This window comes from Manacus candei, unplaced genomic scaffold, assembly GCF_025592945.1.
Source record: "Manacus candei isolate 608988 ecotype Guabito, Panama unplaced genomic scaffold, ASM2559294v1 h1tg000046l, whole genome shotgun sequence".
NCBI lineage: Eukaryota > Metazoa > Chordata > Aves > Passeriformes > Pipridae > Manacus > Manacus candei.
In genome coordinates, this window is record NW_026138094.1 from 1,756,637 (window position 1) to 1,781,805 (window position 25,169).

General features: G+C 43.0%; 4 protein-coding genes across 5 annotated transcripts in view; 3 read left to right on the forward strand and 1 right to left on the reverse strand.

Moving 5' to 3' along the window:
- The first annotated feature begins 406 nt into the window (after nucleotides 1–406).
- TM2D3 (TM2 domain containing 3) lies at nucleotides 407–5,392 on the forward strand. The gene is made up of 6 exons (XM_051796514.1): nucleotides 407–554; nucleotides 1,420–1,518; nucleotides 2,310–2,467; nucleotides 2,985–3,159; nucleotides 3,739–3,814; nucleotides 5,038–5,392. Exons 1-6 carry the CDS (start codon nucleotides 467–469, stop codon nucleotides 5,201–5,203), a joined length of 762 nt encoding a protein of 253 aa, XP_051652474.1. The 5' UTR covers nucleotides 407–466; the 3' UTR covers nucleotides 5,204–5,392.
- Nucleotides 5,393–6,329: 937 nt separating this feature from the next.
- On the forward strand, nucleotides 6,330–14,820 carry ADAL (adenosine deaminase like). Its single transcript, XM_051796499.1, has 10 exons — nucleotides 6,330–6,469; nucleotides 7,955–8,085; nucleotides 8,595–8,655; nucleotides 9,346–9,433; nucleotides 10,009–10,090; nucleotides 10,793–10,919; nucleotides 11,574–11,654; nucleotides 12,277–12,415; nucleotides 12,880–12,980; nucleotides 13,921–14,820. Exons 1-10 carry the CDS (start codon nucleotides 6,404–6,406, stop codon nucleotides 14,110–14,112), a joined length of 1,068 nt encoding a protein of 355 aa, XP_051652459.1. The 5' UTR covers nucleotides 6,330–6,403; the 3' UTR covers nucleotides 14,113–14,820.
- A 2,148-nt stretch (nucleotides 14,821–16,968) lies between these two features.
- Nucleotides 16,969–24,780, reverse strand: LARP6 (La ribonucleoprotein 6, translational regulator). Of its 2 annotated transcripts, XM_051796448.1 has the most exons (4): nucleotides 24,579–24,780; nucleotides 20,089–20,281; nucleotides 17,927–18,989; nucleotides 16,969–17,755 (listed from the first exon to the last, which is right to left on the reverse strand). In XM_051796448.1, the coding sequence occupies exons 1-4, from the start codon at nucleotides 24,770–24,772 to the stop codon at nucleotides 17,487–17,489; spliced, it is 1,719 nt and encodes a 572-aa protein (XP_051652408.1). In that variant the 5' UTR covers nucleotides 24,773–24,780; the 3' UTR covers nucleotides 16,969–17,486. The 2 variants fall into 2 exon arrangements, with proteins under 2 accessions (XP_051652408.1, XP_051652409.1); XM_051796449.1 differs by having other exon boundaries at nucleotides 17,613–18,989.
- A 63-nt stretch (nucleotides 24,781–24,843) lies between these two features.
- Nucleotides 24,844–25,169, forward strand: part of LRRC49 (leucine rich repeat containing 49) — a 41,472-nt gene continuing 41,146 nt past the window's right edge. Inside the window, exon 1 of the mRNA XM_051796429.1 lies at nucleotides 24,844–25,104. The gene's annotated coding sequence lies outside the window, so the exon portion shown is untranslated. The remainder of the gene's footprint in view (nucleotides 25,105–25,169) is intronic.

The following is a 25,169-nucleotide window of genomic DNA, read 5'->3' on the forward strand; positions in this document are numbered from 1 at the left end:
GAATGTCTCCAGAGAGGGAACATCCAGGCCCTCCCTGAGCAGCTGTTCCAGTGCTCTGCCACCCTGAACATAAAGAAGTTCTTCGTCATGTTGAGGGAGAACTTCTTGTGTTTTAGTTTATGGCCCTTGCTCCTTCTCCTGTCACCCAAAAGAGTCTGGCACCTTCCTCTTGGCACCCGCCTTTGAGGTACTTATATGTATTGATGAGATCAAACAGAAATCAGTAAAAAATAATGTAAAGTTTCCTACAGGGAGAAATATGCAGAGAGAAGGGCGGAGGGCCGAAAGCAGTGCCCGGCGCCCGAGGGGCGGAGGGCCGAAAGCAGTGCCCGGCGCCCGAGGGGCGGAGGGCCGAAAGCAGCGCCCGGTGCCTGAGGGGCAGAGGCCGTGCCCGCAGCCACCGCGGTCCCGCCCCTCACGCGGGGTGTGAGGCCCCGCCCCCGCGGGCCCGGCAGGCGGAGCCAAGATGGCGGCGCTGTGGGTGCTGCGCGCCCTGCGCGGTCTCTGCGGGGCCGCGCTGTTCCTGTCCCAGCTCTCCGTCCTCTCCGGCCGCGGTGAGCAGGGCGGGTGGGGGGCGAGAAGGGGGCAGGGGAGCCGCCTCGGGCGTGGGGGCTGCTGTCCCGAGCGGCCAGGGCTGAGCCCGCCCGGCGGGTCCCGCTGCGGAGGTGAGCGTGGTGCGGGGAGGATGCGCTGCCGCTTCCCTGGCTGGGGAAAGGAACGGGGTGCTTCGGGCGTGGACGCCTTTCGTTGTGCCGGCGCTGCGGGGCTGGGGCTGAGGTGCTCGGTGTTAGGGCAGAACACGGGCCAGGCCCCGCTCGCCGGCTCGTCCGCTGCTCTATTACACAGCACCTTTTGTGCTGCGCCTTGTCGGGAACGCGTCTGACCCAAAACGTACCTGGCGAGGTCCTGGGGCTCCTCAGCACCGTCAGGGTGGGTGGGTGGGTGTGACAAACCTGTTCACCCTTCCTTCCCGTGTGAGGGCTCGTGGTGGCCCATTACAGCTCTGCACGGCCCCGAGCCCTCGCAGCCGCGGGGCTCTCACAGACCAGAGCGCAGTCAATGCACAGATAGCGCCGGGGTTGCCGGCCAGTTCTTCTGTTCCAGCTGCCAAAGAATTACCTGCATGGCTTCACTAAACTAAAATCTGCTTTCTGAGCAGTGCTTTTACTTCTCAGGGATCAAAAAATAAGACTGAATGAAAATAAGTGTAGTTCCTCGTCTAAAAGGAAGGGTTCTGTTCTAATGCTCATTTTAATGTTTAACATAAACATCCTGCTATTAAGAGAACAGGAAAACAGAGTTTTCTAATCTCCTTACACTTTTCACTTGTATTTTCATATCAATGTGCTGAAATCAAACTGTTTCTGAAGGTTAATTTTATTCTAGAAATATCACTTTCTCCATGTTTTTTTCTTCTAGCGGGATCTTTGATGACAACAAAGCTTTCACAGCCACAGTCTACACTGGCAAAAAGCCTAACTTCAACAAGTACAAATACTCCCTATTTTAAAGCAGCAGGTATGGTATTATATTGTCTCTTTTCTTTGTTGTCTGTGAGCCCTTCTCCTCAGTGTCTTGAGTCTTAGCAACCTGGATGTGCTTTTCATAGCAGTAAGAAGCATTGTATATAACACATTATGAATTACTCTTCAATGGCCATAACAATTAGTTTCTAATTAGACAAGTGGCCCATATAAGAACTAGAAAATGGCTGGTTAAACTGCCATTGTGGTTGATGTGATTTATACCCTGTCAGGATGGTGGAAGTTCTTGAAAGACTCCAGCATTCTGCAAGAACTTGTTCCTGTTCCCTGTCCACCATCAGCACAGCTCTGTAGCTCCCTGGGGGTGCGTCAGAGCTGCCAGCAAGAACAGCATTTCAGTCAGTCTCAGAGGTGATTCTGTGCACATGCAAACAGCAAATGGCTGAGTGAGCTGTAACCTTAATTAGAGCTGAACTAAAAGTAGGTTACCCGTGTCACCCTGCTGCTGTGCTGAAGTGATTACTCTGAGAAGCGCAGGCTGAGGCGGCACTAATCCACGTAAGCTCTGTTCTGGTTCTCTGCTGAAGTGTTGCCGTGGTGTCCCTCTGTGGAGCTTCTGTGGGAGAGTCCTTGGTGGGTGCCCTGCTTGCACTGTGTGGCTCCCCTGGCTGGGAATGCTGCTCAGTGTGTAGTGGGAAAAGCCCTTTATACCACGTCAGTACCTGTGTTTATATATGTATATATGTATTAAAAAAATGCTATATATACTTTAGACTATTTAGCTTTTTTAATTCAGTTTCTTAATTCACTTATTGCCCCTTTCAGAAAGCACAGAAATTCCACCTTACATGATTAAATGTCCCAGCAACGGGCTTTGCAGTAGATTGCCACCAGACTGCATGACATGCAACACAAACTACTCCTGTATATATGGGAAGCTGGCCACTTTTGATTGCAAGGTCAAGCCACATGTTCATTGTGTTGTAAGTAACCTGCTACTTTTAACCCTAAATTTAAGTAATTATCTGTGGCATCTTGTTTTAAAATCCAGAACACTGATTTCCAGGTTCTGATGCAGGCAGGTTTGCAGTTCTGTGATATGTTTGATCACCACTGTAGGCTGTTGCTGAAGAGGCAAGTCTGCCCTTCCCTGGTTTGCCTTTCTTGTGTTGGATCTTTTCATTACTTGGCCATGGCATTGAGTTGAACCAGTCCAACCATTTTGAGAGTGGGGAGACTAAATATCTGTCAGAGCTACAAACTGACCTTACAGGTGAGACTGAATGAGTCCTCCTTTTGGCAGTAGCCTTAGACTGGAGGAATCAGGAATGTTACACTTGACTTTAATAACTCTTTGTTGGTTTCCTGATGTTGATTTTTCTGATATACTTGACTACGTAAGAAGTAGCAAACAGAGCAGTTTTGCCCAAAATGTACTTTGATACTGCACACTGATTTTGTTTTCAATACTATGGAAGTGATAATGCTGTCCTTTCACAGGATGAGAATAACCACGAGCAGGAGAACTTCACAATTAACATGACGTGCCAGTTTTGCTGGCAGCTTGCCACAAGTGACTATGTCTGCACCAACTCCACCAGCTGCATGACGGTTTCCTGCCCACGCCAGCGATACAATGCCACTTGTACAGTCCGGGATCACATTCATTGCCTGGGTAAGGTGGGCTAAGCCAGGTTCTGCAAAGCAGAATACTCTTTTTTCTAGAGTATTTAACGGTTTTTGTAATGGATGAATACAATGTTTACGTCCATTGCAGTAACAGTCTGCACCCTGATTAATCTGTTGGATTTTTTTATTGTTACATTTTCATTTTTGAGCATAATAGTGACATGTAACTGCAAACATTGTCTCATTATGCTGTTGTATACTGTCACACAAGACAAAATAGTTCTTTTTGCTTTTGTCAACTTGTACGAGTTTAACTTATTTGGACACCACTAATAGAATTGATATCAAATGTCTCAATAGGGTAAGTGAAAGAATTTATGCTGGTTCCACCCAACTAGTTTAATTTTTTTCCCTATTTGTTCAGTGGCTTTTCTGATGAAGGGACAAAGACTGATGGAACTGGGAACTGTAGGGTATATATTGTGTTGACAGTTGTTTTTTCAGTTCGTGTCAACCCTTTTAGACCCCTGATGGATAAATACAGTGTCTTCTTGCTTGTCATTTCCTTACTCATTATATGGTCTTTATTTATTACATTAAGGTTTTTATGTTTTCTAATGTTTAGGTAACCGTGTCTTTCCTAAGATGCTCTATTGCAATTGGACTGGAGGTTATAAGTGGTCTACTGCCTTGGCACTAAGGTACACAAGAACTATTAGATAATGTCAAGCTAAAATAGATTAGTTGTCTATAAAATCTTCAATTTATGTGCCTTTCTGCTTGGTATTTTTTAACAGTGCACTGAATAATTAATATTTCAAATAGTCTTGGAATAGGTTGGAATGTGGGGGCATATTGTGCCTGAAGGTTTCAGATGCAACAGTCCTGGCTCCCTTCAGCAAACAGAGCCAGAGAGAAAACAGTTACCCTATTTCTGCTTTAAATGTACTTCCTTCAGAGTAATGCCAATGATTCTTAGGCTTCACAGAGTGATCCATTTTCTGAGTAGAGAGGACATGTTGGCTTTTATTTGTGTGGTGATATCTGCAGATTTTTATTTTTTTCTTACATTTTTTCCTGTGTTTTTAAACAATTAGGGCTGGGAATTGCTCACAGTACTACTTGGCATTTGAAATGAATGGAGCTGTTTCTGAATTTGATAGGTGTCACTGAGCTGGCTGCAGTTTGTACACATTTGTTTCGGGTTCCTTCCCAGCTCTTACAGATGGAAATGCCTCAAGACCAAGTTCCTTGCATTTCCAATTATTAGGGAAGAGACCAGGGAAGCAGTATTGAAACAAACAGTAAAGGTTATTTTTGGAATAAGTCATTAGAGCACCACGATAGCAGTTTGAAAGTAACTGAAGTTCTTTTGGTGGTGAGACCTTTTTCACTAAATGTTAATATTTCAGAAGGGGTTAATATGATAAATTAGGTAGGGACACTGTTCCTGGAGCCAAAGATACAGTACTTCTGTGATTAAGGAAGTGATCTGACATACTTCCCTTTAGAGCAAGAGTTGTTCTTGCTGCCATCAGCTGGAGAAACTTACTGTTGCCTGACTCCTGTGTGGGTCTGAATGCAGCATTTGGGAATTTTCTGTTGCTTCTTTGTTGCAGGTTTTTACCTTTCACTAGTTTAGAAGAGTCGAGACACATTTATGAATTTGAGAGTTTTGGGTTTCCTGCTTGTCATGAACGAAAACCTGAAGTCTCTGGATAGTCTTTAATTAGCTAAGAAATAATAGTATTTCATCCAGAGCTTTTCTTATTAAATAACTGTTCTTTTTCTACGAAATATGTGTAGTTTCTTGAATGGTGTAGAGCAAAACAGTCGTTGGCTTGTAGGTACGTCAGTGTGTATGGATGCCCAAGCTGAGCTCCTCTAAAAATAATAATAATGAATCATATTTTTCTTCTTTTAGCATCACCCTTGGTGGATTTGGTGCCGATCGTTTCTATTTGGGCCAGTGGCGGGAAGGTCTGGGGAAACTCTTCAGCTTTGGAGGACTTGGAATATGGACACTAATCGATGTGCTGCTCATAGGTGTTGGCTATGTGGGACCTGCAGATGGTTCTCTTTATATTTAAATGTGGGTGCAGTGTATTTCAGAGAGGAGTCATTGCCTGGGAAGGGCTCTAAATAAAAGAAGGTGGAGATTTGAGCCTTTAAGGTTAGAATGAAGAACAACTGTTTGTTCTGTGTGCATACATTTTAATGTACAGTATCTGTACTTGGTTTGCCTTTAACTAAGGTGAAATAAAAGAGTGGATCACTGAGTAAGTTGAAATTAATTTCATTTCTTCTATGGATATGTTATTTTTCTATGAAAAAAAGTTGAATAGCTAACCAAATTCTGCACTGTGATTGAACTTGGATGACTGAACTGTCAGGCCCCAAAAGGGATGCAAACTAACTTGAATATTGAATTTTTAACTTCATATTCCTATGCTTGAATTTAACTTTAAACCTAACTTTCCTAAATATGTCAGTAATTTTTTTTTTTGTATTTGTGGAAGGATTCTTTATTTGCCTGAGTTATGCTGGTATTATGTAGATCACCATGTTTTATGATGTTAATTATATTCATCTCTTGTTCTAGGACATAGCAAGAGCTAACATCTGCCTATGGACCTGACTTAAAATTGTGGGGGGTTTAGAATTAGATTGCAGAAACACTAAAAACTAAACATGAAATAATTTAAACAGATTTTTTTTATTGTTCTTTGTTTTGGTTGGGTTTAACCTGCATATCAGTGAAAAGTTACAATGCCTAATCTTGTGCTAGCAAGCTTGACAAATTGCTTTAAAATGGGGTTGGCAATGTAATCCACGAGTTTACCCACTTAGGACTTCGGGACATGATAATGTAGCGGACTAGTGCCATTACAGGAAAATAACTGTGTAGTAGCGGTAAACACCCGGCGGTGTGTGCAGGGCGCTGACGCTGCCGCGGCACAGCCGGGCTGCAAATCGTATCGCTTGAATAAACTGCGCCTCGAAGCTTTTATGGCATGAAATACGGACGGTGTTTGTCGTGATCTCACCTGGCTCCCGCTGCGTTTGGCGGGAGGGGGCGGAGCGGCCGCTGCCCCGGGGAGGTGGGGTCCTGCTGGGTCCTGCGGGGTCCTGCCGGGTCGCTCCGTCCCGCGGGTCCTGCCGGCTCGCTCCGTCCCGCGGGGTCCTGCCGGCTCGCTCCGTCCCGCGGGTCCCGGCGGGGGCGGGCCCGGTGCCCGGGCGGTGCCGCCGTGACCCCGCATGTCCCGCCCCCCGCCGGCAGAGGCGCGGCCATGGCGGCAGAGCGGGACCGGGACCGGGAGCGGGAGCTGCTCTTCTACCGGCGGCTGCCCAAAGCGGTGAGCGGCGGGGGGCGGCCGGGCCCGGGCCCTCCCTGCGGCGGCCTCGGGCCTGGCACCGGCCCCGGCCCCGGGCTCGGGCGGGAGGGGGCGGCGGGGCCGGGGCTGGCAGAGCACCCGCGCTGCAGGCGGGCGGACGGACACACAGACACGGACAGACCCTCGCTGCTGCTGCTGCTGGCTCGGGGGGTTTTCCCCAACGCGCGTTTCCTGAGGCCCTTCACCCCACAGGAGAGTGTGTTTGCCCTGTCCAGCTTGTTTACAGACCTCAGCGACTAATCCCACCTAAATCAGTTGTGCGCGATCTTCGTTTTATCTTTTTGTCCTCTTCCCTCCAGTCTGGCCTAAAAAGTCTGGCTCAGATAACGCTATTTTTTCCATGTCCCAAGGGTGTGCCTTACTTAGGGCATATCTGTGCAAGCCTTGCATGCGGGTGCGTGCGGATTTATCGGGGCTCCCGTGCCGCGCTTGCAAAAGCCGATGGCACGTCCTGCAGGGCAGAACCTGCACGATCAAACCCGCCTCGGACCGCACCATCCTCGTATTCCCGTGCTCCTTTTAAGTAATTCGTTTTTCAGGGTGTGTTGTTAACGTCTGAGAGAATTCTATGAGGTGTTTCAGTTGTAAGTCTGTGAAAAATGTAAGGTAGTCGCAGCGCTGTGTATCTGGCTCGGTTTCCTGAAGCAGTAAGGAGCCACAGCTCCTGGTGCTTAGCTGGAGTTACAACTTCAACATGTTTTCCAGTGAAAGACATGAAGAGATATTTCTCCAGTTTTTCTTTTCCCAGTAAGAGGAATCTGTACGGGGGGATGAAGGGGTAGGTAGCAAAGCAGATGGCTTGCAGATACCTTTTGAATGGGTTGGGAGGGCATTAGGGAGTGTTCTGTATGTCAGGAGCGAGGAGGTAAGAAGGAGCAAAGGTGAAGTGCAGAATGGAGCTGAGGATCATAGATTTGGAGCCCACAGTCAGGCAGAAAGAAGCCTCAGGCAAAGGAGTGCAGTTGCTGTTCATGGCAGCATCTTGCTGCACTTCTGGTGTGAGTTGAAACTTCAAAGTATGAACAAAAGAAAGGTGAGTGAACATACACGTGTTGCTGTTTTTGAATGGTGCACATGTACATGTAACTTGCAGTAGATGGGGAGAGTTCTTGAATCATTAGTGTACTTAATACTGAGGTGGTTGTTGGCTTCCTCCTCACCTTGGCTCACACCACTCCAGCAATTGACAGGAGAGCTCTTTCCTGAGCCAGCTGTGCTTCCATGGAGACCAGAGCCAACAGCAGCCACCAAGTGAGAGCAAACAAACAGGGCAGTCTCAGCTGAACTTGCAAAAACGTGAGGAAATTATTATTAGCCAAACACAGAGATAACTGTTATTTTATTTTCCCTGTCGGAGTGAAATATTGGTGTAGGGTTCAAGAAGAGCAGTACAAACAAGATGCAGAAGCCATCCTTTTCACAGTCCACAGGATTTTTTTCCCCTAGGAACTGCATGCTCATTTGAATGGCTGTATCAGTTCTGCCACCATGAAGAAGCTCATGGCCCAGAAGCCAAACCTTCAGATCCAGAATGGAATGACTGTGATTGACAAAGGAAAGAAAAGAACCTTAGAGGAGTGAGTATGCACGTGTGTGTGATTTACTGAGGGTTTTTAAGTTGAAAACAGAGAAATGTGTGGCCTTATACATTGATTACAGAAAATAAATTTCAAGTTTCATAGTGTAATTGTTAGATATTTTTGATACTTGTATCTACAGAATAACTTCTTAGGTGCTTGCAGACTAAAAGGAAATCTCATGTAATTAATTCCATCTTTAAAGGATTGAAATTTTTTACTTACAGCATATGCTTTTCAGAGAAAATTGACTCACAGAGTTTCCTTTTTTTGGAAACTTCATGTTTTCCTTTGCACTTCAAAAAGCTTTATGATAATAGTAATAACAACAACTTTTGTTGCAAATGCTTTGGTAGCATATAGAATCAGAAAGTGCTGTTCAGATGGTCTTTTTATTTCAAGCTGCAGGCTGGTTAATTGACCCTACTGAGCATGTGTTTTCAGAGGGTAGATTTTTTTTTTTTTCAGAATACTCATTCAATGTTTGTTCATTTAACTTTTTATTTTAGATGTTTTCAGATGTTTCAGATCATCTATCAGGTTACCACTAGGACTGAAGATATTTTACTGGTAAGTTAAATAAAAGTTCATTTAAAAAAAGCTGGATTAAGAGCATTGGGTTCCCAGTAGCAACATCAACTGGAGGTCAGAATAATTATTGTAAAACTAATTTAGAAACTCAGGTTTTCATATAACTTCTACACTTAATTTTTGTTAAAGCAAAATCGTTACAGCCACTCAGGTGCTTGGACTGATAATGCCTTAAAAACATCACGTCTGTTGCTCGTTACCAGAGTTTAGATTTACTGTAGGTTCCTGTTCCTTTGGTTCATTATGTACCAAAACAACAGAACAACTGCCCTTTGTTCACCTCAGGTCACAGAGCTGTCCAGGAGAGCTGCTGTGTGATCCAGGCAGGGAGCAGGCAGTGGTGTGGTGTCCTCTTCTTGCCCCCTGTGAAGGGCCTGTGAGAGCCTGTTAAACATAAAGGTGCAGAGCTGGGCAGGGCCTTGTGACTGCCCCACACTGCACTGAGGGGGATCCCTGTTCAGACCAGGAAATTCTCATTGATCCTAACTGTCCTCGGTGTCCCTGAGGAGTGGAATGTGCCCTCTGTGGGGTGGGATTCCCAGAAATGGAGGGTACCAATGTTGCAAGTGTTTCACAACAAACAATAAGTGAGTCTTCTAGTTCTAAAGGAAAATATAAACAATTATAAGCATGACTTTTGTGATGTTGAATACACTGTTACTTAATCAGATAACTAAAGATGTCATTAAAGAATTTGCTGATGATGGTGTCAAGTATCTGGAACTGAGGAGCACTCCAAGAGAAGTAAAGTCCACAGGTACAGTCTGTTCTTGTTTTCAATTTGTAAGCTTGATGCCCTGTAAAACTTAGTTAAAGACTATGTTAATAACAAGTAAAGTCAAATTTAGTTGGCTCAATAAAAAATACGTATTTTAAATATGAAACCAAAGATTTAACCATGTAAAAGTGTGTTACTTTACCATTAGATTTTTGAGGACAAAAATGTGTTGGCTATAATTCTACTACCCAGGAGTTTGGGTTATTATTTGCTTGATTATGACATCTGAGTCTGCTAATATTTTTAAGAGCTGATCTATTTTATTTTATTACTTCATTTTTTGCTTTCTTTCAGATATAGTTTAATAGAAACACATAAGAGAAGTCCTGTTTTGACTCTGTGGTTCACACAAAGTTGTTTTCAATTTTCCAGGTGCTTAGGAGGAGGTTTAGTTCAAATGTATGCTTCACAGTAAAGCCATATTTGCAGCTAGAATTAGAATTATATGGATTAGAAGCCTGTGGAGTAAAATCAAGGAGGCTAGAGAGCTGAGTCTGCAGTATAATGAAATGAATTAAAATATGTTTGTTCCAAATGTGTGTATGTGTTTGTAGGCATGACCAGAAGGATGTATGTTGAAACTGTACTTGAGGGTATGAAGCAGTGTCAGGAGGAAGGCTTGGATATAGATGTAAGGTAAATAAACCATGTGGAGTACCTCTTTTCCAAGGTTCTGTGTATTCTGATGCTTGGTCATGTTTGCAGAGAGGTTTAAAAACCATCAGTTGTAGGAGATAAAATTGTTTTTAGACTAGATTACATGGAGTGGAGACAGGTAATACATATGAGAACCTGAATTTTTATCTTTTTTACTGCTAGAGAAGGAAATTGGATGTAAAACTTCTCAGCTTTATGCCTGTCCATTCTCTGCAACATTTTCAGGAAAAGCAGTGTTTTTCATGGAATTTGCATTAAAGGTTCCTTTTTCATAGCCTAGATCATTGCAGAGATTTTGCTTGATTAGCTGTACAAGCAGCCTGCTGTAAAGGAGAGCTGGTCCTGAGCAGCAGATAAGTTTCAGAAGGTGTCAGTGGCTGCTTGGAGGTGTTCTGCTCACCTGTCTCTTAGAGTCTCAGCAGCAACCCTTACCAGATTTTTTTGTGGAAGCTGAAGAATTCTCATCATTCATGTGTGCTATTGCCTGTCACAGGCCAACCTATTTATCTATTTGTGTCCCCCTGCACTTTGGTACCTTCATTCCTTTGAGTAGTTTCCTATACAAATAGTTTTTATACTCAGCCATGGAGGATGTGAAGTGCCATTTTTGTTGGTATCAGATCTGCTGAGCTCCTGATATTACAGCTTATATATAATTTAATACATGCATTTCTATCCCAGGTTGTTAATAGCAATAAACAGAAGAGATGGCCCAGCAGTTGCTAAGGAGATTGTTAAGCTTGCTGAAGAGTTCCTGCTTTCCAGTGATGGGGTTGTAGTAGGACTTGACTTCAGTGGTGATCCCACTGTAAGTTTTTGGTTCATTTTGGTCTGTTCTTGAAGATAAACATGTACTGTGGCATAAGAGCAAGCACTTCTAACCATGCTTTGTTCCTACAAGTTTTTGTCCGATGTTGTTGCTAGTTGGAATAGATTGCTTGTAGTCTTGCTACCAGGTTAGTCCCTGTTGCTGTAAGGGGCAAATACTCTAACAAAAAAACCCATAGATTAATACGTGACTCTGAGAAAAGAGCCACTGAAAAGCAGTGTTTGTCTGGTATGTGTCTGCAACTGAGTTGCCCCAGTCAGATTGGCTGGGTGGAGGCAAGTTGATACTGGTTTCAGTTTTGCTTAGCTGCACCAAATGCTTATTGCATAATTAGAAAGCAAAAACGTTTGAGGACAGCTGTGGAATAACTCAGGGTGGGAGCTGTATAAAAGGTATCAAAATCAAGACAGTTGACTTTAAGTCATGGGCATCCTCTGAGCTACTGATGTTTGCCTCGTTTATCTGAGTTGGCAGAAGGCTGTGTGACTTGCTGCATTCATTCCAAGTGAAGTAATGGGAAAAGAGAAATATTCAATGTAACTGTATTTGAATGAAGTATTTTGATAGTTTCTCAATTATGGCAATGGTTTTGTCAAATAAGCTCTAGAACGGTGATGTGTTTCTGTCTTCCAGGCAGGACACGGTCAGGATTTTTTGGAGCCACTCTCAGAAGCAAAAAAAGCAGGTCTAAAGCTGGCATTGCATCTTTCTGAGGTAAAAGTTTTCCTTATTTTGGTGACTCTCTGTAATTCCCACTTCAGGAAAAGCTTGATGAAACTAAAATCACCTTTGTGCGTTTGGAACTTCTCAGACCAAAGTATTTTGGGGTTTTGGGGCATTTGACAAGAGAGAGGAAAACAAGGAGAAATCTTCAACAATCTGTTGTGAATCAGAACAGTCAAATTATTGCTTCCTGTGCTGTATTGGGGGGTTAGGTGTGAAATTGAAATTAGTAACATTCTAAGAGATCCACTGTTTTCTTCCTGGTATTTTACTGTAAATCTTGTATAATGAAATCTGTGCAGTTTCATGAGTAGCGAGCTCTGTTAGCTTTGCTTGTATTAGTAGGGAGTTGTGCTTTGCCATACAATCTGCTGAAGTGGTGACTGGAGTTTACTCTGACAAATCTGATAAATCCTGAAGATAGTTTTATTTTTTCAGGAAATTAAGCTGGACATAGGATGTCACAGGCCTATTTATACTTGTTCCTATTTCACTAACACTTTCTTTTGGATATCCAAAGAGATGCTGTAAAAAAAGAACTTGAAGTCCACTGCAATTATTTAATATGCTGCTTTACACTGCCTTGACAGAATGTAAAACATTTCCCCTCTAGATTCCTAATAAAGAAGAGGAGACCAAAATTCTCCTGGGCCTGCCTCCTGACAGAATTGGACATGGAACATTTCTCAACTCCACAGCAGCAGGTTCAGAAGAGTTAGTGTCAATTGTTCGACAGAACCGGATACCAATTGGTAAGGAAAAAAATATTTACAATGGCTCAACCTCTAGATTTCAGAATGGCACATGAACTGCTGATCCAGTGACTCCAGTTTGTCTTGGACCAGATGTGGCTTAGGCAAACATGGCAGTGGGGATTGCCCTCCAGGTACACTCATAATGCTTTGGGGATTTTTGATGTGTTTGTGGCAGCAGACAATTGATGTCTCAGATGAAAACAAAAGTGAATTATAACTTACAGTTACTGTGCAAGACTGTGGTGATTCTGTATCTGGTTTGCAAGCTCCCAAATTTTGTACCCTGTAGAAATTGATTACTAAACTTTCCTCAGAAGAAGTTACCAAAGAAGCAGTTAGAAAATAGAGGAAACAACAGTAGCTGACTTTAATTTTTATTCAGGCACAGAAATAAGTCAATTAACATGTCAAAAACATGTCTCTCATTTTGATATATATACTAATTTCTTTTTTTTCCTTAGAACTTTGCATGACATCAAACATAAAATCTCAGACGGTGCCTTCCTGTGACAAACACCATTTTGGATACTGGTACAGCATGGGCCATCCCACAGTGCTCTGTGTAAGTTTTTTGATTTTAACCATGTATTTAGGCAAAGAGCCAAACTAATGTGAAGTTGGAGAAGCATTTCTCCTTTAATGGACCGGAGCTGACTTACAGTTTCTGACCTTGTAGCAAATCATTCACTTTCAGGAAATCAGAATGTTCAGTTTGAGAAATGCTGGTAATACAAATAGGAATTGATAGTACTTCTCTTGGTTCTGTTGTAAAGCCAGGTCTTGTTTTTCTGTGTGGATAAGATGATCAGCTAGAGGTGCAATGACCTTCATAGCTGTTTGCATACTGACAGGTTTCTCCTAAAACACAGGGTCCAGTGCTTGCACATAACACTTGTGTGTACCAGGGGGTCCATTGTGTTGGGTGAGAGTTCTTGTGTTCTCTTGACAGCTTGTTAAAGTCCTTAAACACTGAGGTGCCAAGTACTTGTGCTGCAGGATTTTACCATCATCCTATTGGTTTAACCCCCATAATCTGTAGCATTGTTCAAGTGTGTTTATAAATATAATAGCATTGTGCTTATTTTTAAAATAAGCCTCAATCCTTTATTGTCTAAAGGGTCAGAGAAGATGTGGAACACAGAGTATGCTCTAGTTCCCAGATCTAAGGAAAGGAAAAAGAGGAATAAGGAGACCTGCACATAGCTTGAATGTATGCAGCATTTGATAGCCATCTTTCTAGCAATTTTAGTAGGGAATCCTATTTTCTTGATAAATTATGCCATCATTTTAAGGAGTTTTCCTTTATGTTTGAATAGTTAATTCATTTTGAGTGAAAATAGGGCAAATAGATATGAAATAATTATGCACGGATGAAAGAACTGTGGAATAAAATGTGAGACAGGAAGATAAAACTGGTTTGTATGTATAGAAAAGGACTTCTTTTCATGTAGAGGAACTAATTTAACCTTTTTTTTTTTTCTTTTCTTTCACTGTAACTCCAGACTGATGATAAAGGCGTCTTTGCAACCGAACTATCACAAGAATATGAGCTGGTTGCAAAAACATTTAATTTGACTCGATCACAGATGTGGGATCTTTCCTATGAGTCAATCAACTATATTTTTGCTTCAAATGCAGTGAAATCCAAGCTCAGGGAACAATGGTGCAAACTGAAGCCAGCTCTGTTTGATTAATCAAACTGTTGTTCTAAACAGCTCGGGTGTAGTAGGTGAGTTAATAAGCATTTTTTACTGAAGTCCCCAGCTTTTTTCAGACTTCAGGGTTATAAACCCAGCCATAAACTGCTTGTGCAAAATGAAGATGATGGGAATGTATCCATGGTTTGTGGGGACAGAAGTAAATGTTCTTTTATAGTTGGGAGTGGCTCTCAACCAGTGACCAAAACTCCAAATGTGTTGTCACGTTGTTTCTTGTCAGCTGATCTGACATTTTAAAAAAAATACTTAGTTGAAATATGTCATTATAATATTAATATTTGAGAGCTGGAACAAAATGACGGCACAGCTGTTGGTGTTTCAAGTGTCTCTGTTTGGCAGTGTTTCCCCAAGCAGTTTGGATGTGTGGTGTGTATATCTGGGGGTTGTACTGTTTTCAGGTTTTGAGCAGTTGATTGAATGTGAAGACAGAAACAAACTCAGGGAGAATGAAATATTTGTCCCAAAGGAATTTAATATTTTTCTCTGTTTTTATTGCTGTACATGTATGACTGAAGGCTGCTGTGGATTGTGTGGCACATGGTGGCGTTCAGGCAGTTGAGAATCGTGAACGCCTTTGGTACCTGAGCTACCTGTGCAAAGTGGTCTCGTTCTTAAAATGCTTTTTAGAGTTGCTGTTTGTTGTGTAAAAAAAAAAAAAAAGGCAATAAAAATATCTTCAACCTCCGTGTTTTTGAAAGCAGCCCTTCGAGGTGAGGATGTGAGGTGTGGATGAGCGTGTTTGAGCTCTACAGAAGAGAAGCAGGATTCCCTGGGGGCGAGTCCCTGGAGCAGAGGAGCTGCCTGCCAGCCACAAAACTGCTGCCAGGGCTCCCTGCCTGGGGCAGCCACAGGGTTCACTGTGCCCTCTCTGTGCACTTGGCGTGTGTTTTGGTGCTGAGGGTTCAGAATGGCTCTGAACATGCACATGCAGCAGTATCCAGCACTGGGCACTGCTGGCTAGTGCAGGAAGTAGCTGGAGAGGAGGTGTTTCCTTTTACAGTCCTTTTACATTGATTAATTAAACATCAAACGTTCTGGGCTCCATGAGGAATACTTAATGTGTGTCTAATGATACAAAAGCTGTTCATAATACAGTCAGCATAACATAGCTCTGGCTCCTAAGTGCCAATAAGGCTGGGGAAGAGGATAGCAAAGAAGTTGGTATGTCTGTGTGTCTACTGGAGGTTTCCACAGAATATTTTCCAAGCAGAAAACATCTCCCTTTTGGAGATGCAGGGAAATTATGTGGAGCAGAGCTGTGGGTTTATATATTATCTGAACTAGAATAAGACCATATGTTGACTTTTTCTCTATAAGCAGTACTTGAAATTACTTTCCAAGTAATTTCACTGGTCACGTTACCAGTTGCTGTTTGATCACGTTTGTCTGTATTTTCTGTTAGCAAAAATAATTACCATGATAAGTGTATTTTTTCTTTCTTATTGAAAGCTCTCTAAAGACAGGTGGAGCAGCTTTCTGGAATTTTATAGTTAAGTATATGTTAATCACCTCAAATAAGATGGCATTCTCATATAAGTTTAGAGTATTTCATAGCTCATGGCCTTCTAATAACTCTTCAGTAACACAGTATTTGATTTATTATTGAAGAAAAACTGTAGACTTATTTATTTACTAAGGAGTCATCCTCAGTGTTCATTGTATCATGTGTAAAATTTTCTAAAGCAAAATAAGACTCATCATTAGTGTCCGAGACTTTTAGTTCCAAACTGTTGGTGTTATATGGAAGTAAATTGGATTTTTAAGGTTGTCATGTGGAATGTGACATGTAGAAGTGTTAATGCTGAGAGCATAGCCCAGGTGTATGCTGATATTTTCAACTTCCTTGTTTTTCTGCTAGTATGCAATGTCTTACAGACTTTTTAACAACATGGATTATTACATATAATTCCCAATATTTCCATTTGATTTACTTCTGTGTGTCTTCAATGATCCTGTCTTGCATCAGCTGTAGTGCTGCCCCCAGATAGTTTGGTACACGATGGCACATGGATGCTGCACAGTTTTATAATTAAAAACAACCAACTTCCCTGATTATTCATGACACAAGCATTTGGACTGAACCAGTGCAGTTGTATGTAATCTGGAGTTTTGGAATCCCTCTTCTGAAGATTTACCTTGTCACTCAGATATTTGCAGGTGTGCTGGTGATTATAAATACTACTCAGCACAAAGTGGTGTTTTTTTAATGTCTTGGTAATGGGAGTCAGGAGGTAACTTGGAGGATTCCACTTGTGTGCAGTAAAAGAACCAGGAATCTATGTGGGTGGCTGAAGAATCAGGATTTCTGTACATACGACTCTCACTGTTACTGAGGTTATTTCCACTGCAGAAGTGTTATGCTTAGGAAATTGGACAGGATGTGGACTTTTGGAATGAAGAATCACCATCTGATGAGACCTTTGTCATGCACAGTTCCCAAGCTGTTCTTTAGAACCTGAAACCCTCTTACTGTCTCTGGGCCAGTTTTCCAGAGTTTAACTTTTTTAAGTAAAACTGCAGTTTCTTTCTTTGGTTTCAGGTAGGATTATAGTTAATTTTAACACTTCTTGCTGAGCCTGTTTGTTAAATCCCGAGTTAGCAGTGACCACTGTTTAGTTTATAATATTATATAAAAATGACTGTGACACACAGTCACAGTGAAGCATCACCACACAATTAACCATCAGTAGTGGAGGAGAGGACTTTTTTTCCTTGAATACAATGGAAATTTTGAGTAACTACTACTAGAATTACATGGTATAAGATGAGGTTTAAGTTATCTATTCAGGTGCCACTCAACTTATTTTTAAAGTAAACAAAATAGATCTAGACTGAGTTAATATTTTTGTTTATTTCCATCTGATTATATGAGAGAACACTTACAGAGCAGTCTCCAATGCTCAGTCTTTACTCACATCACATGAAAATACACACTGGTCCTACTAAAAAATACTGCTTTGGCAATGTACATAAGAACAACTGCTCGCTGTGGCATAACTTTCTCAGTTCCTTTTGAGGCAAACACAGAAAGTCTTCAAAACCTCAACTCCTTATGATGAGACTGGTAACATACCACCCTTCTCATAATACAGCCACTAAACTGTAAGTATTTACACACTGCTCTTCAGGATCCCAGCTCTGCAAATGATGTAGTACACAAATGATTTATAGGTCTGTTTGGATGTTTAGGCATTTCAAAATAATACATTAAAGGAATGGATGCAGGTAAGGGCAGTGCACTAGCGAAGCGATTCAGCTGATTAAGAGGCTGGCACGTCCATCCTGTGAGGCCCAGAGAGCAGGTCAGACTGGAGAGGAGAGGGCTCTGGGGCCAGATCTCATCAGTGTTTTTAAATACCTGATGGGAAGCAGTAAAGAACAGGGAACTGGGCCCTTCTCAGCAATACCCAGTAACGAGAAAAGGGGCACAAAGTGGAACATAGAAGTTGCACCTGAATGTAAAGAAACACTTTTGTGGTTGTACATGGAAACATATCACCTGAACAGGCAGGGAAGTCTCTGTCTTCACAGATGCTCAAACTGCTCAGTGACTTCTTGTGGCTTGAGACAAGGAGGTGGACTGGGCAATCTCCAGAGATGCCTTCCAACCTCACATGTTCTGTGGAGAAAATATCCAAATATACAAATGATAAAGTTTCTATATGAATATAAAAGCTTGTAAAATTAAATACTGACTTAACTCAGTCACTGAAGTGACAATTTTTCACCAGGCTTGGTCACCAGCAGTTGGCTGACTTGTGAGCCTGTTTTTAAAGAAGAGTTTATTCACTCTTCATAGCCTTCCTTCTTTCACAGCCATTGTGGAATCCCTTGGTGCCATCAGGACCTTTAGGCAGCCTCAGCACCCCTACAGGGAGACCGTCTGCATTTTGTATTTTCCTAACCAACATGGGACTGCTGCTGGAACTCTTCTCTTGTGTGAGAGTTTGGGCTTTCCTTCTCTGTACCCAGGGGCTCCCAGAAGGGGTGATGCTGCTATCCGAGGAATAATCTGTACAATTCCTTGGAATTTCAGGGCTAGTGCTTGGGTTAAGCTTACTGTCTTCAGCCAGAGGAGATTTTTTTGTTACTTTCCTCAGTGAAGATGGACTGTTCCAAGGACTTGATCTGGGTGACACGTTAGGACTCAAATGGTTATTTGGATGAATGACGGGGCTCAAATTACTCGCAGTGTTTGCTGCAGTACGTTTGCGCCCTGACAGTGGGGATGTGGGATTGCTCTCTGGGTCAGAAGAGCTGTTTGCTGAAGATTCATCACCAACAAACTGAAGTTCCTCCACTCTCTTATTAAGGGATCGAGTCTTCTTAAGACTCTTGCTGGAATCTTCATCGTGGTTCTTGTCTTTGGGAACTTTTTTCTTTGGCGGTTTCATTCCTATGAGGACAACTTTCATGCCAGTCTCTCTCTTTTTGGTGCACATTGAATCATGAGCACGTATGGCAGCATCTACTTCTTCAAATTCTATAATTGCACATTCCTGAGTTCCCAGCTGGGTGTACCGGTTGCTGACCCTCCTGATATCAGGTGGTAGGTCCCTGCCAGGCTTGAGAATACGAACCGATGAAATGACACCAAAAGTTACAAAGGCTTTGAGGAGATGCTCCATTATCCTTTCCTGCATGCATCCGTTTTCTTGCTTGTTAAGGGCCTGCAGCTCAGAAATCATGTGGATGTCATACACCAGCAGCATCCTGGTAGGGACGTTTTCACTTGGAAACAGTGGAACTGGAGTCTTCCTTCGAACCTTTTTGTTGTCACCGTTGAGCTCAAGAGTGCCCGAGTGCTTCAGTGCGTAGGCCGTGGTTCTCCAGTCCCGGGTGAGGTGTTTCACCTTGGAGACAGACACAGGTTAAACACCACAACTGATCAAACCCACTCGGGTTTGATTACAGAATTTTAAGGCAGATGCAGTCTACAAACAGAAAGAGGGATTTAGGTTTCATGTAGCAAACTCGGTGGAAAAGTAAACCGTTTTCCTGCTATAATGGGCCTCGGTGAGCTCCTGTAAAGCTCATGGCCTGTTGAATCTGATGGAAACAGGAACTGACACTAAAGCTCAAACTGGAAATCGTTCCTGTATCTGAAAGCCTGCTCAAGGGATGCTTGGTCATTCCACATGTAGGTCTGAACCACAATCAGAATGTGTGTTCTTCTGGCAGGTTTATTTCGTTAAATTTGCCAAACAAGAAGTTTTGTCAAGTTTAGGACTTCATTGTCTTGAACTGTTTTTCCTCCCTCAAAACTCTCAGCTTAAAAAACCCCAAACTTCTCTATTTCCTTTAAGTGGTTTATCTCTCACCAATATAATCTGTTTGAAGTGGTCTGAAGAAGCCAGGAGTGCCTCAGCTTCTAGACTGAAAAACTCTGCAAACTGTTAGGTGTAGAATCTTGATGAAGTATTTCTGTTGCAATTTTAGAAATTGGTTACATACACATATTTACATTGGTGTTCCTAATTTAAGAAAAAAATCATAGAACTCATCTCACCTTTAAGAGACTTCAGTTACCAGTTACTTTATACTACTCTTAATTTTTGGATCTTCATACAACTGCAAAGATCAGGTTCACCATCCCTTCTCAGAGACAGGAATACAACTTTACCAGGATTACTCAACTGCTCATGCATAGTTGACATAAAAATTCATTTTATCTGATGTCCCAGGTGCTATGTTCTCCTCTCTCCCAGAATGATAATTTAAAAGCATACATGTTTTTAAGCCTATGATTTCCCTAGCCAATCATGAAGGAGTTCAGCTATTAAAGTTCTAGATGAGAACAAACCTAACCATCGCAGCAAAACAAAATCAACCCCTTAGAGAGGCAGATAGAGACTGTAAAATCGCCTCTGTAAAATGTAATTTTCATCTCTCAATGTTTTTAGATGCATCAGGCTTACATGAGGCACTTCAAGTCTTAAAAAGTTAGCCTACCTTCTTAAAAGAAGTGAGGAGTTTAACACTGACATAGCCCATCTTATTTCTTCTCACATGTTTCAGGAGGAAGGCATCTTTCTCAAGGTTCTCATCTGAGAAGTAATATTCAATCTGTGCTATTAATTTCTGGATCAGGTCATTTTCTGGTGGTTTCCAGTTCTGCTCAGAGTCATCATCGTTTTCCCCACCACTGGAAAATAATGAAATCATTTTTATCAACAGATCATCTTATATTAGTGGATTCAAATAGTCTTTCAAAATGAAAAGATATGATCACTTTACCAATTGGTATTGCTGCTTCCAACTTACTCTGTATATGGGCACTGAACAGTTACCACCCATCCATCTGGGACAGCTGGCCAGCTCAGAGGAGGAAGCTTTTCAGTCAGCATAAGGAGTCAAGTTCCTGAGATCATCCCCAAAGCTGATCTCAGTGCAGAATAAGCAGACATACACACTAACCTCTTGAAAACACTCTGCCAACTCAAATCCTCCACCAAAACATGAAATGAAGTTGCACAGGTATGTGGTACCATACAAAGCTCCTCCAGTGACAGTGTTTTATTTTTTAGTATGAAGATATTAAACATAGGCTTGACCTTTATGTGCTTCCTGGCTCACACATCTGAGGATGAATATCCCAACGTGATGCAGTCATGATTTCTCAAGCCTCTTACCTGCATGAATGCAGGAGCAGGAATCCAAAGAGTAAGCAGGGCTGACAGGAGTGTTGCACTTTCAACAGGTCACTTCCAGAGTGACAGAGTAACATAACTAGCAGTTTTCCATAAGGGCTTTTGTATGTATGTGTGGTAGCAGCTCATGTATCTCAGGAAGTCATTCTCATTTTTTCTCTCCTTCCCATCATACTGACTAGGTATCTGTGCAAAATGGAGCACTACTGGGCATCCTATCCCAAAAGAGATACTGCAACCATGGGTTCAAGATGAACTCCTTGCCATGCACAGTTACAGCACGTGTTTGTTGCTGAAATAGCAATTTAAAGGGTCATTTCCATCTAGAAGTGAGGCAAACGGCTCAGCCACAGGTGACTGTAATGCACAAGCCTGTCTTAAGCCAGAGTAATTTTTTAAGCTGTTAGCAATCCAGTTTTGTTATGGGACCATCATGAAAGTTTCTGTTAAAAAAATAAAATCACCCACTAAGTACCTTAGATCCTATAAATCTTGTGTTACTTCAGTCTCCCACATACCTCATCAACAAAAAAGGAGGAGCCATGCATTTGCCCAAAATTTTCTTAAATGGCTTTTGCAGAGCTTGTGCAATCACTAGGAAAGGGAGCAGGCATCACACTGGAGTCCCCTGAGGCTGATGTGGCAGGGGGGATGCAGCCTTGCTGAGTCACCCTGCCTTGACACAGCTCTGTCCTGGAGATGAACTGGAGGCTGTGAGCGCAGCACTGCCTCGGCAGATGCTCCTTTTATGTCTGAAGGTCATGTTTAGGTCAGTGGGCTCTGCACAGGGACCATGCCCCCACCTGTGAGGGCTACAGCAGTTCTCTGGGACCTGGCTGTTTGAAGCTTCCAGTCCATTTACTTCTTATGGCTCTTCTGATGATAGGGCAGCACATCATGGCACGTATGTGGATAGTTGTATGATCCCAGAAGTCCCACTGCTAAAATCTCCCTAGCCATTACTGGGGTACAGTTCAAAGAAAGGGTGAGAGAGCAAGAAAAAGAATTTACTTGGCAATGCCAGAAGTAGAGGATAATAGATGAAGTTATGATTAGGATAGTAAAAAATATTCGATGACCAGCTGTGGGTGCTGGTTTCAGAAGGCAGAAAAAAACAGTGCTGTTTATTTTTCATTATTGATATTCCCTTACCCCACTACTCATTCTTCATTCATTAGCAATTCAGAATTAGTGTCAACACAAGAAACTTGGAACATTTCAGCCGTTTTGCATATCCACACTCTGCTAAGAAAAGCTTACCTTCAGTTCAGGATGGGGCTGTTTTAGAGAATATATTAGCTCAGACATTTGCAGGTGTTTGGATGGAAACAAAAAGGGGCATCATGCCTTAGAAAACAATAAAAATGAACTGCATGTTTGCAACCACCAGTGTTGTTTGCAACACACTGAATCAGAGCAAAACAGGCCTCATTTCACCTCTCACATATTGGTCACAGCCTGACCTATACATGATAGTATTTGGCAGACAGCTCAGCTTTTACAAAATCCCATGGGCTCTTTCAGCAGCCCTCGCTAAGTGCTGTATGGAAATGCCACCTACAGCAAATGCAGAAATTTGTAACTAGCTCCATATTAATTCATGGTAGTGATCAACTGGTAGTACCTCTAGGGTATCAACTGTACTACAAAAGTAGATGATAAATCAATCCCAGCCGACACTGAGAATAAACCAAACCCTAGTAGTTATTCACAATTTTATTTCTTAAATATGCTTATCAAAACAGACAAAAACAATCTTTTAACCTGGTGACTCATCTGGCCATTAGTCACACAAGAAAACATATCTACATAGAGAGCAGATTTGGAGTTTTAAATATCAAGACTCACAAACAGTATATTAACTTGTTTGGATAGTGTCTAGCCTTTTGAAAAGTTTTAGCTGAGTCCCAAATGAATAAAGTATTGTATTAATAAGCAGTATGTGGTAATCTAATTTATGAGTTCCAACAGTACAATCTCTCCGAGGCAGTGCAAGTCTGTTAACAAAAATGTGGATACAATACTTGGTGCCTCCTAATGGAACATGTGGCTGCAGCAATCAGTCATTTTAATTTCGATTGTGAAACATTATCTTTTAGACTGACAACATCATAACAACATTCACCTTTCAAACTCACATTCATCCAAAATAAACTTGAGTAGAAATAGCTTTACTTCATGCACATGAGAACTACCTGTTTATTATCAACAGTCTGGAGATGGTTCTGAAGCACCTGGCAGCTCAAAGGCTGAGGACTGTATGTCACAAATACCCAGAGATTTCCCAAAGAACTGCAGGGCTTGACCACTGGGGAAACAGCTTTCATTTCATAAGTTATAAAACCTAGAAATTGAGGGGGGGGAAATTCAAATTGTCTGCTAGCTTCAGCTGGAGAGTGAGATGGCTCATTCCTAGCAGTTTTAGACCATCACTAATAATTTTCAAAATGCTTGTAAATAATTTCCTATCATATAAATAAGTGGCATTTAGGAGTAGCTATTGTGTGTTACAAAGCTTGAAAAAATAACCACCCTTTTTTCTAGTCTAGGGCTAGAAGCTCTAACACAAGTAATACTATCACAGATAACAAATGTAAAGAATTTCCCAAAACGAAGAAATCAGTAATTGGAATGCAACACTGTAGACTGCTGTACATATTTATAAAAATAATAGTTGTAATATGATTGTGGAAAAACTAAGCAGACTCAGCTTAAACATCCTAATTGTGCCTAGCTGTGTTCAACTCCTGTTTCTGTAGTATATAGTTGAAAATTCTGGCAGCTGCAAAAAATTCTCCCTCCCCAAGTAGCCCTCTGTAATTTAAAATAATACACTGCAGTTCATTCTGAGTCAGTGCTAGGATATGAAGTTAGAGAATCAATTAGAAATGACAGTTCTACAAACAGAATACTGGTTTTCTTGCTACTGTACGTAAATCTTTACATGACAATTTATTACTGCATCTGTACAGTACATTACTGTACGACATTAGTACAAATCATAAGATGAACTACAACTAACGAGCATTGTCCCTCTGCAGTTTTCTGGCACAAAAATCCTGGATGTGCCTGGATGTAAGATAATCTGGTAGGCATCAAAGCAATTTCAGGCACCACTAGTAATTCCTACAACATAGGAATTATGTAGTGCAGACAGCACTACTGGCATTATCAAACAGTATAAAGTGTCAGTTTTTTCTGCATTCCTAATGGCCTTGATTTTGTGTCTAGTCAGCTTGTTTCCAAGGCCATAACACGGGTCTGTCTGTCCATGTCTTAAATATCTAAGGAGATAACTCTGTCTGTAAAATAAAATATCGAGTCCATGCAATAAAAACCAACCAACCAAAAAAAAACCCAAAAAAACAACAAAAAATAAAATAAAAAACAACAACAACAACAACAAAAAAAAGCAGAGCACAACAACTAATCCTCAAAACCCTTTCTGTAAAAGGCAGTGAAGTGGCAGGGGGGAGCCGCGGCCCCGGCAGCTCCCTGGGGGGCGGAGGGGCCGCAGCCCGGGAAGAGCCATCCGTTCCCGGGCAGAGCCATGGGTTCCCGGGCAGAACCATCGGTTCCCGGGCAGAGCCATCCGTTCCCGGGCAGCTCCCGCCCAGGTGTCTCCTCACTGGGGGGGTTCCCGTCTCCCACCCGCCCCCTCAGCGTTGCATCAGCCGCGGCCGCTCCGTTACGTGGTGACCGCGGCGGCCCCGCTCCTCGCCCCGCACGGCCCCGCCCGGGGCGCCGCCGGACCCCCTGCCCTGCCGCCAGACCCCCTTCCCGGGAGCTCACCTGGAGCGCCCGCACCGCCCCGAGTCCTCCTCGCTGCAGCTGGGGCACAGCGCTCCGCCGCCCCTCTCCTCCTCCTCGTCGTCCTCCTCCTCCTCCTCCCGCTCTTCCTCCTCCGCGGCTGCCTGCACGGCCACTCGGATCTGCACGGGGCCGCTCCCCGCAGCCCCGGGCTCAGCCGGCTCCTGCTGGGCCATGGCCGGGCTCAGCCCGCCGGGGCTGCGACAGCTGCCCTCCGTCCCCTCCGTCCCCTCCCGTCCCCTCCCGCTGGGGCGGCGCTCCCGGCTCCACTCCCCCGGCGGAGTCGGACCCTCCTCCAGCGGTGCTGTCCCCGGGCCAGCCGGGCGGCTGAAGTGGCCTTCTCGTTGACGACTCCAACGGGATTGCTTTTATTTCATCGGAAGACAACGCGTTCCTCGCCAGAGAGCAACGTCGTCAGCTTCTCGTCGCCTGGTACAGCCCTGGGGCTGAGTCGCTGCGCCCCGACCGGAGCGCTGCGTTTTAAGAGATTCAGAAAGGTTTCGCTGGGGTAAGTGTGGTTTTAAATGCCGAGGATGAGATTTGGAAATAAGAAACACGAGTGGACAAGGACAT

What these genes read in the sequence shown, in the direction of transcription:
- LARP6 (XM_051796448.1), bottom strand. Translation starts at nt 24,772, where the DNA reads ATGGCCCAGCAGGAGCCGGCTGAGCCCGGGGCTGCGGGGAGCGGCCCC. An exon ending in GGGCGGTGCGGGCGCTCCAG is followed by an intron (nt 20,282 to 24,578) that starts GTGAGCTCCCGG and finishes ATTATTTTCCAG; the next exon opens with TGGTGGGGAAAACGATGATG. An exon ending in TCCTCACTTCTTTTAAGAAG is followed by an intron (nt 18,990 to 20,088) that starts GTAGGCTAACTT and finishes TCTGTCTCCAAG; the next exon opens with GTGAAACACCTCACCCGGGA.
- TM2D3 (XM_051796514.1), top strand. Translation starts at nt 467, where the DNA reads ATGGCGGCGCTGTGGGTGCTGCGCGCCCTGCGCGGTCTCTGCGGGGCC. An exon ending in CTCCGTCCTCTCCGGCCGCG is followed by an intron (nt 555 to 1,419) that starts GTGAGCAGGGCG and finishes TTTTTCTTCTAG; the next exon opens with CGGGATCTTTGATGACAACA. An exon ending in AGCCACATGTTCATTGTGTT is followed by an intron (nt 2,468 to 2,984) that starts GTAAGTAACCTG and finishes GTCCTTTCACAG; the next exon opens with GATGAGAATAACCACGAGCA.
- ADAL (XM_051796499.1), top strand. Translation starts at nt 6,404, where the DNA reads ATGGCGGCAGAGCGGGACCGGGACCGGGAGCGGGAGCTGCTCTTCTAC. An exon ending in ACCGGCGGCTGCCCAAAGCG is followed by an intron (nt 6,470 to 7,954) that starts GTGAGCGGCGGG and finishes TTTTTCCCCTAG; the next exon opens with GAACTGCATGCTCATTTGAA. An exon ending in GCCATCCCACAGTGCTCTGT is followed by an intron (nt 12,981 to 13,920) that starts GTAAGTTTTTTG and finishes CTGTAACTCCAG; the next exon opens with ACTGATGATAAAGGCGTCTT.